Source organism: Pinus tabuliformis, chromosome X (genome assembly GCF_031772625.1).
Source record: "Pinus tabuliformis cultivar Carrire ecotype Pingquan chromosome X, CPIR1, whole genome shotgun sequence".
Lineage (NCBI taxonomy): Eukaryota > Viridiplantae > Streptophyta > Pinopsida > Pinales > Pinaceae > Pinus > Pinus tabuliformis.
Genome location: NC_142308.1, coordinates 953,840,381 through 953,855,055, shown reverse-complemented (window position 1 = coordinate 953,855,055; position 14,675 = coordinate 953,840,381). Strand labels below are relative to the sequence as shown.

General features: G+C 37.4%; 1 protein-coding gene across 1 annotated transcript in view; it reads left to right on the top strand.

The window, feature by feature from the left end:
- The window catches only part of LOC149142853 (P-loop containing nucleoside triphosphate hydrolases superfamily protein), a 168,188-nt gene that overhangs the window by 137,530 nt on the left and 15,983 nt on the right, over positions 1 to 14,675 (top strand). The window contains exon 6 of the mRNA XM_089451606.1: positions 4,637 to 4,828. Within this exon, the coding sequence (XP_089307732.1) occupies positions 4,637 to 4,828 (192 nt within the window). The remainder of the gene's footprint in view (positions 1 to 4,636; positions 4,829 to 14,675) is intronic.

The window sequence follows — 14,675 nt, the reverse complement described above, 5'->3', positions numbered from 1 at the left end:
GAGCCATATATTATGAAATATGAGAGCATGAGTACAATATATAAATGGAGTAGTGCACTTGGGCTTGTCTCAAGGACAAGCTGGACCAAACCCAGGTGGTAGAATAGCTGGAAAGATGGCTGTTCAGTTGCTGCTCTATTATGTTCTACGCTGCCCCAATAAACCACTGATTCGACTTGCTAGAAAGTGCCCAAAAACTGCTTAGAAAATTCTACCTTTTTAGCCTTAGACTCCTTGGACAAAACCCAAAAAAACCCTAGAAGGGAATTTATTTGATTTTGAATTGCATTTTCGGCCTCTTGGGAGCTTCTCTCTGACAGCCTGACTACATCTTCTGACTTTCGGCCTGCTGGAAAGTGCCAAAAAACTATTCAAAAAATTCTGCCCTTTTAGCCTTAGACTCCTTGGACAAAACCCAGAAAAACCCAAAAGGGAATTTCTCAGATTTTGACTTTGGATTTTTGGTCTCTTGGGAGTTGCCCTCCAACTACATCTACTGACTTTCGGCCTGCTGGAAAATGCCCAAAAACTGCCCAGAAAATTCTGTGCTTTTAGCCTTTTAGACTCCTTGGACAAAACCTAGAAAAACCTAGAAGGGAATTTCTCTGATTTTGACTTTGGATTTTCAGTAGTGTTGCGAAAATCACAATATTATCGCGATAAAATCAAAAAATCACGATTTTTGAGTTTGGTGATATTATCGCTCGATTTTTACGCTAATTTTTTTCACAAAAAAACGCGATTTTTTGGGAAAAAATCTTTGGAAAAGTGTATATATATATATATATTTTGTTATCTCTGATTTTTTGATGAGGAGGAGGAGGTGACACAACCTACCCAGGCTACCCCTATCACCAGTAGAGGATGTGGTTTACCTCCTGTAGCTACTAGTTGTTCAGCTTCTAGAGCACAACAGAGTCCACTGCCAACTCCATCGACATCTTACATCTAGAAGGGCAGAGGAGATCAGTTGTATTAGACTTTAGTTATTTGGTTCATTTCATTGTATATGACATTTTGACTCATGATATGAGATAAATTATTATATTTCTTGTTGATATTTTGAGGCTGAGTTGGGACTCAGGAGTCAGGACTTAATATTCAGGACATGATTCATTGTTATGTGTGATGTAGCACTAGAAATGATATTACAAATCTTATATATTAGTTCTTTTATCATATTTATGTGTCAATGTATTTATTTTATGTTGTAGATGCTTTAGATATTAAAAAATTGAAAAAAAAAGAATATTTTTGTATGTTACGATTTTTTTGTTTAGTTTTTGTTTTTGTTTTTTTTGTTTTTTGTTTGTTTGTTTGTTTTTTTTCTCCGATTTTTTCCCGATTTTTATGATTTTTTTCCAATTTTCCCCTCTCGCCGATAATATATCGATAAAGATTACTGCAACATTGATTTTCGGCGTCTTGGGAGTTGCTCTCCGGCTAAATCAACCTGTGCGTATTTCTGGCTGCCTAGAAAACATGCAGTCCCTTCCTCCACGTGGCTGGCCGAGCTGTGAATCGGTGCCGGAAACTCTTGCAATCTCTGTGGAACAACCTTCCTAGGGCGGGCACGGATGGTCCCCCGAAGTAGAGGTTGAATCTTCCCTGCGGAAGACTCGTGGCTAAATAGCGGATAGACTCGCTAAGTAGTAGAGCGTACAAGAGTGAGTTTGTTTGTCAAATATTCAGAATGAAAACAAAATGAGAGCTGATCTCTCTTTATATCTCTTTGGGCCCCCTTAGCCTTATGTGGGCCCCTCCATCCACCTATTCGATTTTCCTTCCAAGCATATCGAATGGCTAATTCGAACTCCTATGTGGGTGGCCCCCACATTCCACTAGTAGCTAAATGAAGTTGATTTGGCCCCTAAGTCCCTAAGTCGAGACTCGAAAGTGTGGGGCCCTCTTCCTTAGTAAAAAATGTGCAAAAGTGTGTTGCAGCACCCTATTACTAATGTGTTTGAGAAAAGACATGACAATACCCACCCTGTCATACTATGCTCACATAACTTGCAAGTCAAGTTTGATCTGTCAAACCCTCCATCAGGTTCACCAAATTCCCACAGAGGGTCCAATTTCCTTGGCATGTTTGTAACTTTGTTGAACTCTTAAGTTTTAATGTAAGATGAAGTTCGAAGTTGAATCTAGGGCACAAAAAGAATTGCAAGTTAAAAAAATAAAAAAAAAATTTACATACAACGCATTGAATTTTTGACAAAAAAACCTCAACTCAATGCAACAATAATGGAAAAAATACACATTCAAACCCAAGCAAAAATGATGGAAAAAAACTAAGGCACAAGAATAAATTAAACTTATAAATCTAACAATCAAGTTTTTGCATTTTTGACCAAAATGAATCATCTCCACTATATGCAACAAAACACACACACACACACACACACATGATCAAATCCACTCAAAAATCATTGAAAATCAATGGGTTATAGAAACCCAAGCAAAAGCAAGAAAAAAAAAAAAAAAAAGGGTCAAATTTGATGCCCATACCTGGAAACCACGCTTTGCTAAAGAAACTTGGTCCAAACTCGAATTTTTCTTGCTTGGGATGCTAAATTTCTTCACTTTTCTCCTCTCTTGCCCTTGTAGATGACTTTTTTCTCCTCAACTCTCAATCTTGCCCTCTGCCTGAAAAAATGACAAAAAAAACCCAAAAATGAACTTAAGAACTCGCTGTTTTCCGCTGCCACGATTATTACCGATTGGATCACGATTATTTCGAAAAAATCGCTATTTTTTTCACGATTTTTTGAAAATAAAATAATCGTCAAAAAAATCGGGGAGTATATCGGCTCCGCGAAAAAATCACAATTTAATTGCGATGTTCGCAACACTGGTTCTAGGGCTTGCAGTCATGAGGTACAAATTTCAACTCTCCCTAAGAGGAGATTGATGGTGTAGAAATTTTCATCTCTCTGAGAGGAGATTGATGGTGTAGAAATTTTCATCTCTCTCTAAGAGGAGATTGATGGTGTACTATTTTCATTTCTCCCTGAGAAAAGATTAATGGTATATTGTTTTCATCTCTCCTGAGAGGAGATTGATGGTGTATTGTTTTCATCTCTCCTAAGAGGAGATTGATGGTATTTTCATCTCTCTCGTTGTGAGACCTGTGGTATGGCCAGGGAGATTGATGGTGTGATCCCTTGGATGTTTTGTGAGACCTATGATTTGGTTGGGAAGGATGAGTAATCGCTGTGCGATATTGGACTGTGTTATGGCCTCATGAACAATGTTGTTTGGTTTGATGCTATCAACTTTCCTTATGTTGAAACTGATGATCTCTCCCCTAGGCTGTGGGCTGAGAGACCTATGGGTTGGTTGGGAAGATTGATCTTGAGAGAGAGAATGAAAAATACCTCTCTGGCTAAGAGGGAGTGTTGAAAAATATGGTAGCTGTGGTTGGTATTTTCATTATGATGGAATTGGAAATTTAAAATATATTTATGCCCCCTTAAAGATGACAAGTCGGCTTGACTAAATGTTAGGTCGACTGGGTCCCTAAGAGGCACCCATTCGATTCCCACTTAAGGCTATATAAAGGAGATAATTTCCCCTCATTTGGACACATCAATTTTGTCTTGAGCATCTCTGATCCAGCGAAATTGCAGGGAGGGCTGAAATTCCAGGAGGGCCGAAATTTCATGAACTTGGTTTTTGACATGGCACTTGAGCATGATCCTGGTTACTAGTTTGGTTATTAATTTTGCTATGACTATTTCTGATGTATTAATGAATCTGGAACTTTCTCTTTCTCTCACATAAGGAAAGATTTATGGGTTTTCCCCTTGTGGGTTTTGCCCTGGCCCCAGGCCTAAATTTTCTATATCTCTTGTCTCATTGTCTCATGGTTTCTACTGTGATTTACTACTGCTCTTTTATGCTTATGAATGATTTCCTTACTGTTTAATGGAATATATGTTAGACAATGCTAATGATGATTTGAAGCTGCGAAAATGATCTAAGGAAATTATTCTAAGCATTGCCCCAGTAAAAAAAAAAATTAACATCCTATGGATGTGTGGATTATGGCTAGGATTATGGTTGTTCAACAAAAAGACTAGTTGACTTACAGGATCTGTTTTCAATTTGAATAAAATTTGGCACTCTATGGTCCCCTCCAGAAAATCTGATAAATCCTAGGTGGAAATTTCCTACTCTATACCTTCAAGAACGTCCTTGGATTCTCTCTTGGAGTACTTTTTAGTGACTTTTGAGCACTTTTTCCATTGCTGTAGCATAAGACTCTCGGGGTTTATACCTCCCTTTCCCTGTTGATATCCAGACAAATTTTCTTCCGGAGCACTTTCTCAGGGCACTCTGAAAGTTGGATACATGTTGAATGTTCCGTGGCATGTTAACAGCAATCCCTTTCCATTACTGAGAGTTTGTCTATTAATAGTTCTGACAACTTCTTATTTTATTTATCAATGTCCTATCTTTGGATTGTTTTCTGAATTCATTGAACTGGTTTTACAATTTGCAAGAAAATCGACAGATACATGGTAAATATATTAAAGATTGTACTCAAATATTGTTAAATAATATCTCTATAGTATCAAGATTGTTTCTGCTTAATTTGCACTAGGTTGTGATGACAGTTTCTGTTGAACAGAGATTGCAAGAAGTGCGAAAGGGAATTCACTTTGTAGTTACAGCTACAACCCGTGCAAAACGGCTGGGTGAAGTTGATGGGAGGGATTACTTCTTTGTTAGCAAAGAGGATTTTCTCTCTCTCATAGAGAAGAATGAATTGTTAGAGTATGCCACTGTATATGGAGATTACAAAGGCATCCCTAAGCAACAGGTATTTTCTCTATTTTTCTCTTTGTAAGCTCGCTGAGGTAATGTTGGGAACAGCCCTCCTATTTATATGCATTAAGGTATTTACTATTTATTCGCATTCTCATATTTTCCATTTTGCTAAAATCCTTAATTTTCAGGTCATTCTTAGATCTTATGATATTGTTTCAAGGATATTACTATATCAGACAGTTGATATCACTGCAAACAACTTTGATGCAACATAATGCAATAGTAAATGGTGTAAATATTTGATGTAACGCCTCATACTGGGTGTTAGCACTTGACACTCTGGTAACAAGGTATCTAGGAATCGGTCCCACTGTCACAATAGTCCAGTTCCTCCATGCTTTGGGCTAGTGCTTGCTAGCCATGGGGGGGCTTCCTGGGTAATCTGAGTCAGATTATGAATGCTAACTTTCCAAAACAAATTCAGATCCGCAAAACTAGCTTGTTGTAAATTAGATTTCTGCTTAATAAAATGAGCAAACAGCAACCTAAAAGGTGCAGATTTACACGTAACTTGTGCTCTAAAACTCATTTTCTGTGCAAATCCACTGTTTGTACCTTCAAATCTGCAAGATAAACCTACATATCTGCAAGTATTGTTTCTGTAAAACATGAAATACATCTTGTTTATTATATTGTAAATATCAGTGCTCAAATCCCAAAGAGCTATGGAGTCGAGAAAGAAGAAAATTGTACAAGCAGATGTTAGATCTGAGTTGTGCGACTTGGAAAAGATTAAAACCAGCAAACAAGTACATGCACGATGATAAATTGACTGCCAATTTACTTCACTTTTATTCTAGGATGTACACATAATTTCCAGAGATTCATGCTATATATGCAAAGAAGTAGAGGGGATGGGTCCTTCTGCACTGCCTAGAATCATGATACACTGATACAGCGAAGGGTTGTCCATGGAAGTGACCACCAACCTCTCACCAAACATGCACCTAGTCAGTCTCTAGCTGAAAGAATAATCGCAATGGAAAGACTCGAGTAAAATCACCATCCAGAAGAAATATTCAAAGGAATTCTCCAGCTCTTATAGAATGAGCCTCGGAATCTACAGTATAGAATATTCCACTAGAGGAATGGGAGAGAGAGAAACTGAAAATAGCACAGGAGATTTCCTCCAACTAGGTATGCCACTGAACAGTGAAAAGTTAAAACCATTCTCAAACAGTGCACCCATCTCCAAAATCTCTGCATACCACCTAACCTCAAACAAAACTCCATTGGATCCAAGTACAGAGCATAGCTACTTTCTTTTCATAGATCAAAGGAAAACATATCCCAACTGCCCAAAATACCATGTAGAGGGGATACAGACTGTAAATTAAAGCAAGGAAGCCAAGGTGCACAATTCCTGAGTCAAGAATTGAACCTAGGTAACCTTAGATCCTTGCCTTCCAAAGTAACCTTAGATCCTTGCACTAGGGCCCAGCTTTCCTCTATATGTGAATGGATAAGTGGGTCCCAAGTTACTGCATGAAACCTCTCCTATAAGTGTGCCTTCTCCGATTAAGAGACTTTCTTTTAAAGAAAAAATAAAAATAGATCTGGAAGCCTCGTATAATCAGTACACTAGCTGTCCAAAATAGGTATAGTGTGGGATCCAAAATGATATCATGCCACATAATACGGAAGCCTTCTATGACCTTGTTAACCCCTAGATTTACTCTCTTGCAAATCTGGAGGGTTAATGACCGGCAGATTTCAGCATGTTGGAGGTTCAGAGACATGTTCAGATACAACGTTGCTTGGTTTGGGGGTTGGCTTCAGGGAGTTTGGTTGCAGTATGGATTCAATGATGTTATGGCTATTCAAAGTTCAAACACAGTTGCACAGATTGAAGAGAGTTGCTATTTTTAGCAGTCTTCCTACTTTTTAGGAGACAATATTCCGAGGCTTGCATGGTAGTATTGTTTACATATTCAGTCCTTATGAACTCAGGATTCCAAGGAGACTTCTCTGGGTGATATGTATATCACTTTCTATTCTTAGCAAATTTGGTCACGAGACTTGCATGTTGGAGATAATGGTGTTTTTGGGATCCTTGCAAGATTTTGAATTCGGTGAGATACTTTTGAGTGACACGCAAGCAGCTTCTATTTTTAGCAGTGCTTGCATGTCAATTTTGATCGTGGATTTGGACTCATTGCTAGAAGATGAATCTAATGAGAGTATGGTTTCATGGACATGTGAGACATTACTATTTTTAAGAAGCAGTCACATGTCAGATCTGGCTATGTATTTGAGCTCTCCACTGAAAACTGAGTCCAATAAGGATGTTTTCATTGACATGCGTGATATTTATATTTTTAGCAGTCTTTGCATGGAGGTTTTGACAATATATTTGGATTTCCCATGGAATTCTAAGTCCAATGAGTATGATATTATGTACACGTGGACAATTTTCTCTTTTTAGCAGTGCATTTTTCAGGCATGCTATATTTGGCAGGGTCCCTAGATGTTCTAGGCATTTTCCATTTTTTCCTACTTTTTAGGGGGATTCTATTTTTGGCATGTCTAGTGGATACTAGTTCAGAGAGGATTTTACTTTTTTCCTACTTTGTGATTTGGTCAACCCCAAAAGCATATTTCAGCTTTTTGCTATCTCAGCTCTTTTTATTATCACCTGCAATTTTCTTAATTATTGCCATCCAATTCTTGTTATTGGACATTGCTGGCTCATTCCTTATGGGAAATAATTTGATGAATGAGTCAAGATAATGCCATGATTGAAACAAAATGTCTGCAGTTCTTCAGAACTGAGGGCCTTGGCATTATTTGGTGTTATTTTTGCTAGAATTCCAACTTGTTAATATCCTATCTTCTAAGAAGTGGGTATTGCTTCAACAAACCTTGTGAAATAATCCATGGCAGTGATTATCCATTTGAAATCATTGCTGGAATTTCCCTTGAACTCTCCAATAAAAGCATGACCCCATGGTTGAAATGGTGCCCCCACTATGACAGGCTTCAATGGCAATGTTTGCTAGTTTTTGCTTCCCTGCAAAAGGCTGACTTGGTTGACATGCTGTCCTGAAGTGATGAACATCAGCAAAAACACTGGGTCAATAATCTGCTATTTCAGAATCTCGTGAACAGTTGTCTTGCTGCATCATGCCCACAAAAAAATCCATTGTGCAACTCCTCCATGAATCTCTTTGCCTAAACTTCATTTACAGTGTACACACTTGAGAACTGATCCCTTTGGATTCCTCTAACCTAAACCTTTCTGAATCAAACAATATTTAGCAAAAGTCAGTCTTACAGCTCTCTTTCTGTGATCTGCTAGATGATCAAGATGTATAAGTTTCTCAAGTAGAATACAATATTCTTGTATCCCTCACGCGTTTGAAGATCATTAATAATTTCTAAAGGCATCTCTGTACCTTTCACATTTTCCATGCCTGGGGCCTTCTTCTCTTGTTCTGTTAGCATCTTAACTAGGCCCTGATCTCTTACCAGCTTGGTTGGTTTGATCTCTAAATCATATTCTTGAATCCGTGATATTTATTTTCGTCTTATCTCCACAGTGCTGCTGTGACACAGTGCCCCTCACTACAGTGTGCAGAACAAAAGCAATCACCATTGATATCCAATGTATCCTCCTCAATGCTTCAAGAGCTGAACCAAAGCATATGCATGTTTTTCCATTACTGTGTAATTCAATTTTGATTCTCTCAGGCCCTTACCCATAAATCCTATGGGTTGCTCAAGATTTTGCTCATTCTTTTGCACTAAAGCAAAAGACAAAATCTGGAATTCCTTGGAATAATCTGTATTTACTAATGCAGTGGCTGATGCAATTGCCTTTTTGATCTGCTGATGAAATGGCCACTTCCTTTTGTTACTATGGCAGAAAACACTATCCTTGAACATTTCTGAAATAGGCTAAGTGATTTCTGCAAAATCCAGCATAAATCATTTGATAAAGTTGATTCTACCCAAGAATGATTGTACTGCTTGCCTACGTGCAGGCAAATGCACCTATTGAATGCCACAAATCTTTCTTGGGTCAACTTTGGTGCCTTTTTAGAAACTAGGCGACCTAGTAACATTCCTTCATCTACCCCAAACACTGACTTCTTGGATTCAAGGATATCCTGTAATTTTTGCACCCTTCAAATACTTGCGATAGGTGGTGGACACGTTCACTTCTTTCCTTTCAGAAAATTGTCAAATCATCCTGTGAAATTTCAATGATTTTTACTCATATTATCCTTAAATTCAAAGTCCATTGCCCTCTAAAATGTTGATCCAGCATTCAACAAACCGAAAGGAATTATAAGGTAGAAAAATGTTCATCAAGGGATGGTAAAGGCTATATTATACTGATCTTCCTCAACTTTTGTTAAAATTTGACAGCTCAGGGATGAATTTCTCCTAGAAGAAATCATATCTTTCAGTTCTGTTTGAACCACTTTTTATTAAATTTTCATTTCTAACAATTCTACTATGACTTTCCAAAAATAGTAAGTCATATCTCAATTTAGAAGTGACTTTCCAAAAATAGAAATTCATATCTAAATGATCAATGATGATCTCGACATATGGAATCCATTTTAAAATCAAATTAATCATGATTATACAAGTCAAGAATTAATATTTTTATCCTTATTAGTATTATTATTATTATGATACTATTATTTATAAAATAGTCTAAAGTCATGCACTTCTAGTGAATTAATAAAAACGAATTCTCTCATGAGATAAGTAAATTAAATTGAGAATCTCGTACTTGGCAAATTGAACCTCTCTCTTGGAACAAAATAGTAACTCCACACTTAAGAGAATGTAACTCTCCTTCACTAATTCAATGTATGGCAAAAGTGTAACTCCTCAAATGCACTTGTAACTCCCTCATTCAATACGATTTGTAACTCTCACCAAATATTCTCTCATGTCTAAGTGTAACTCTCTCTCAACTCGAATTGTAACTCCCCAAGACATGTGTACCTATTTCTTTATTCTTGGGATGTGTTACACTTCTTCTCAAATAACTTCTTCCTCATGGAATTCGATTATCTTATTATTGGTTCAAGGCATGAATTCATTTTATAACTCCTCTCCTTTCTCATCTATTTAAGCAAGAGCAAGTGAGAGTTGATGTAGCATGCTCATGAGATAAGTAAATTAAATTGAGAATCTCGTACTTGGCAAATTGAACCTCTCTCTTGGAACAAAATAGTAACTCCACACTTAAGAGAATGTAACTCTCCTTCACTAATTCAATGTATGGCAAAAGTGTAACTCCTCATTAAATGCACTTGTAACTCCCTCATTCAATACGATTTGTAACTCTCACCAAATATTCTCTCATGTCTAAGTGTAACTCTCTCTCTCCTTAACTCGAATTGTAACTCCCCAAGACATGTGTACCTATTTCTTTATTCTTGGGATGTGTTACACTTCTTCTCAAATAACTTCTTCCTCATGGAATTCGATTATCTTATTATTGGTTCAAGGCATGAATTCATTTTATAACTCCTCTCCTTTCTCATCTATTTAAGCAAGAGCAAGTGAGAGTTGATGTAGCATGCTCATTGTGAAGAAGGAGAGCTAGTATTGAGTGTGTACAAGAGAAGTGTGAGAGCAAGCGAAGAGTAAGAGCAAGGGAAGAGCTAGATCAAGTGTGAAGGACAAGATCTGATCAAGAGAAGGAGAAGATCTTCAAGCAAAGAGCAAGAGCACTTTAGCTGCAAGTTGATCAAACATTGGTGACTTTATTTATTCTCATTCTCTCTCTCTGTATTTTGCTGAACAATTGAAGAAATCTAATAGAAGAAGAATCATTTGGGTTTTCCTTTTGTGGGTTTTGCCATGGTCATTGGACCTAACTCTCAGTGTTTCATATTTGTGCTTAACTGTCTTCATATGATCCTTAAGTTTATGTTCTATCTACAATTGTTGATTTGAAAAGTTGTGCATAAGAAATTTGCATTCTAAATAATTGTAACAACATAGAACATTCAATTTTCTGAAAGTACATTTAGTTTTCTGCAAAGTATATTCAACTTTCTGCAAAGTACATTCAGTTTTCTGCATATAACTTTCAAGTTTCTGCAAAGAATTTTTAAAATTTATGCGTAGAACTTTCAAATTTTAACATGGTATTAGAGCCTTGGTGAAAACAAGTCCAAGGAGACCATCAGTCGAAAAGACTCCACTCGCTGCCAAAGTTTTTTTGTGATCAAGATGACTTCGTCTTACTTCGAGGTAGAGGAGAAGCTGAATGATGTTTCAAACTTTGGTCCATGGAAAGCAATGCTAGATATCACTCTTGAAGAACAACAAAGTTTTGGAGTATGTTGAAGGCACAGTGGTTGATCCACTAGAGAATTCAAGTGTAGCTGTCAAATCCAAACATAAAAATGGTGAAATCAAAGCTAGGAAAATTATCCTTGATTCTTTTAGTGATCATTTCATTACATATGTTTCTGATTTAAAGAAAGATAAAGAAATGTATGAAAAACTAATTGATATGTTTGCAATTAGTAACTTGAACTAGATTATTGCCTTGAAGAATCAACTGAAGGACATCAAGATGAATAGAGGAGAGACAGTTCAAACATACTTCCTGAGAATGACTAAAATCAGGAATCAACTGTCAACAATTGGTGAAGTTGTATCCGACAAAGAAATGTTGTTGATTGTGCTTGGAGGCCTTTCTCCTGTTTGGGAGACTTTTATCACTACCATCAACAACATCAACACTATTCTCACATTTGATGAGCTCCTGGGAAAGTGTATCTAAGAGGAGGCTAGAATGATCTCCAGAGGGATAATTTCACATCATGAAGAAGGAGAACCTACTGCTTTTACAACCTATGACAAGAGAGAGGTAATAAAAATAAATCTGCTTTCAAATCAAATAAAGAGAATCTAGACATATCAAAAGTTAAATGCTTTAACTGTCAAAATCATGGTCACTTTGTTCGTCACTGTAAAGAAAGAAGAGAGCACCTAGATTAAAAAACAAATATGATTATAGAAAAGACTCTTATGAAAATCAAAGTAAAGGGCATCCTAAGAAAACAAGAAATCCAAGATATAGAAATAATGTGTTGGAAAATGTAACTAGGTTCAGTCTTCACTATTGTACTTGAAGTCAAAATGTAATTTATTTGTCAAAAGAAAGTGAAAAGAATTGACTTATTAAGGCATGGGTTTCATGTTTGGGTCAATTATAGGTCAAGCCTCCATTGTAGGCCTTAGGGTATTGTCAAAGTCAATGTGTTTATTGGTTAAAGGCTCCTCCATCATCAAGTCAACCTCCTCAACAACTCCTTCAAGTCGGCCTAAAAGAAACTGTCATTAAAAGAACTCATGTCGGCCTATAACAAAGACACAATTTTTCATGAACATATGTCGGCCTATTCACATGGGGTAACCACTATATATACCAGCTTGGGATTGTAGGTTTTAACCCCATACTGAAATTAATTGCATACGAATTCTAAAAAACAGAAAATAAATAATGCGAGAGCATAACACATAAAACACATATACACAAAGATTTTCCCTTGGATCCCAAAATCAGGACTACCAGCTTGATTTTTCATTATATTCCTTTCAATGTTACAATACATATTTATACATGCCGAAGCGTCCAAAACCATGGACCGAAAACCATCGTGTCCAAAACCATGGATCGAAAACCATCGCGTCCAAAACCATGTGCGAAGAATCATGCACAAAACCATAGGTAGGTCCACCCAATCTAATATAGGGTCCAAAAACAAAATTTTCCGGGGCGCTGCCCCGGACCCCATAGAGTGCTGGTTATTTGCACCACTCAAACCCTCTGTGACTCCCCCCACTACGCAATCGGCGCAACAAAGGGGGGGCCCCTCCTCCCTTCTAACCCCCTCGGTTAACTATGTGGGCTAGTCGTGGAAAGAATATAACACAGCCCAACATTCTCCCACTTCTTGTTTTCTTTCCACAGGGGGCCACAAGAGAGCTTAGTCATTTATCCAGCCCTGCAATGCCCATTATTTCTATACACCAAGAGAACTTCTCAAAGCTCACAGATTTTGTCAATGCATTTGTAGTATTCTTCAAAGTGTCCACCTTTACCAGCAATACCTTTTTGTCTTCTATCATATCTTTCACAAAGTGATACTGAACATCAATGTGCTTTGTCTTTGAATGATATGCAGGGTTCTTTGCCAAGAAAATTGCACTGTGGTTGTCACAGTGTATCCTTATAGCTCCCTGTACTAACCCCATACTTAAACACAATCTCTGCAACCAAACTGCTTCTTTGCTTGCATGAGTGGCTGCCATGTATTCTGCCTCTGTAGTTGATAGTGCCACTATGGATTGTTTCTTACTCATCCAACTGAATGCATCTCCAAATAGGTTAAACACATACCCACTTGTAGATCTTCTTCGATCCAGATCTCCAGCCCAGTCTGCATCAACAACTCCACGAATATCCAACACTCTGTCCAATCCTGGTCTTTCTTGGTAGCATAAACCATAATCACTAGTGCCACACAAATACCTGAAAACCGACTTCACTGCTGTCTAGTGCTCCTTCCCTGGTTTTGACAGAAACCTGCTCAATACTCCCATTGCATGTGCAATGTCTGGTCTAGTACAGACCATCACATACATCAGGCTATCGACTGCACTTGCATATGGAACACGGGACATGTCCTCTTTCTCTTCTTGTGTCTTGGAACACTGTTCAGGAGATAACTTTACACCTATAGGAATAGGAACCTTCACCGGTTTACTATCCTGCATATTAAACTTTTGCAATATTGTTTCGACATACTTCCTCTGGTTTAAATAGAGCTTCTTCTTTGTCCGATCTCTTTTAAGTTCCATGTCCAAAATATAGTTTGCAGCACCAAGATATTTCATGTCGAATTTGGAGGACAAATGGGTCTTCAAATCCTGGATAATTTCTTTGTCATTTCCAACCAACAACATATCATCCAAATACAAGACCAGATAAATAACACGGTCCCCAACTAATTTAAAATACACACAGTGATCTACTTTGCTTCTGGTGAAGCCAAGTCTCCGTATGAATGTATTAAATTTATGATACCACATCCTTGGTGACTGTTTTAACCCATACATAGACTTCTTTAACTTGCTTACCAGTTCTTTTTGCTTCATGTAAATCTCCTCTTCTAGATCCCTGTGAAGAAATGTTGTGTTTACATCCATCTGTTCTACCTTAAAATCAAAAGCAGCATCAACAGATAAAAGTAATCTAATAGAAATTACTTTGGCAACAAGAAAAAAAATATCACCAAAATCAATTTCCAGCACCTGTGAATAACCTTTTGCTACCAACCGAACTTTGTATTTCTCCACCTTTCCTTTTGCATTTGTCTTATTTTTGAACACTTATTTGCTGCCAATGGGTTTCCTTCTAGCCGACAACTCCACCAGATCCCAAGCTTCATTTTTGTGCAAAGATGCCATTTCATCAACCATGGCCTCTTTCCAGAGTTTTCCATCCTCTGAATCTACGACTTCCTTCACAGTTTTGGGATCATCATTAGTAATAGATAAAGCAAAATTTGAATAGAAAGCAGATGGACTATACTTTTTTGGCTGCTTTCTTTCTTGAACTGATCTTCTCACACCCGGAGTTTGTGGCTCTTCATCTTCTGATTCCTCCTCTGTTGTAGAGTCTGATTCTTTCTCCTTTAGCTCAAACTCTATCTTCTCAGGTTCTTTTGGTTGGACTTCATGTTTAATAACATATTTCACCTCTTTGAACACCACACCTCGACTGTATACAACCTTCCTTGTTATTGGGTTCTAAAGCTTATAACCCTTTAAACCATCCTTATACCCAATAAAGA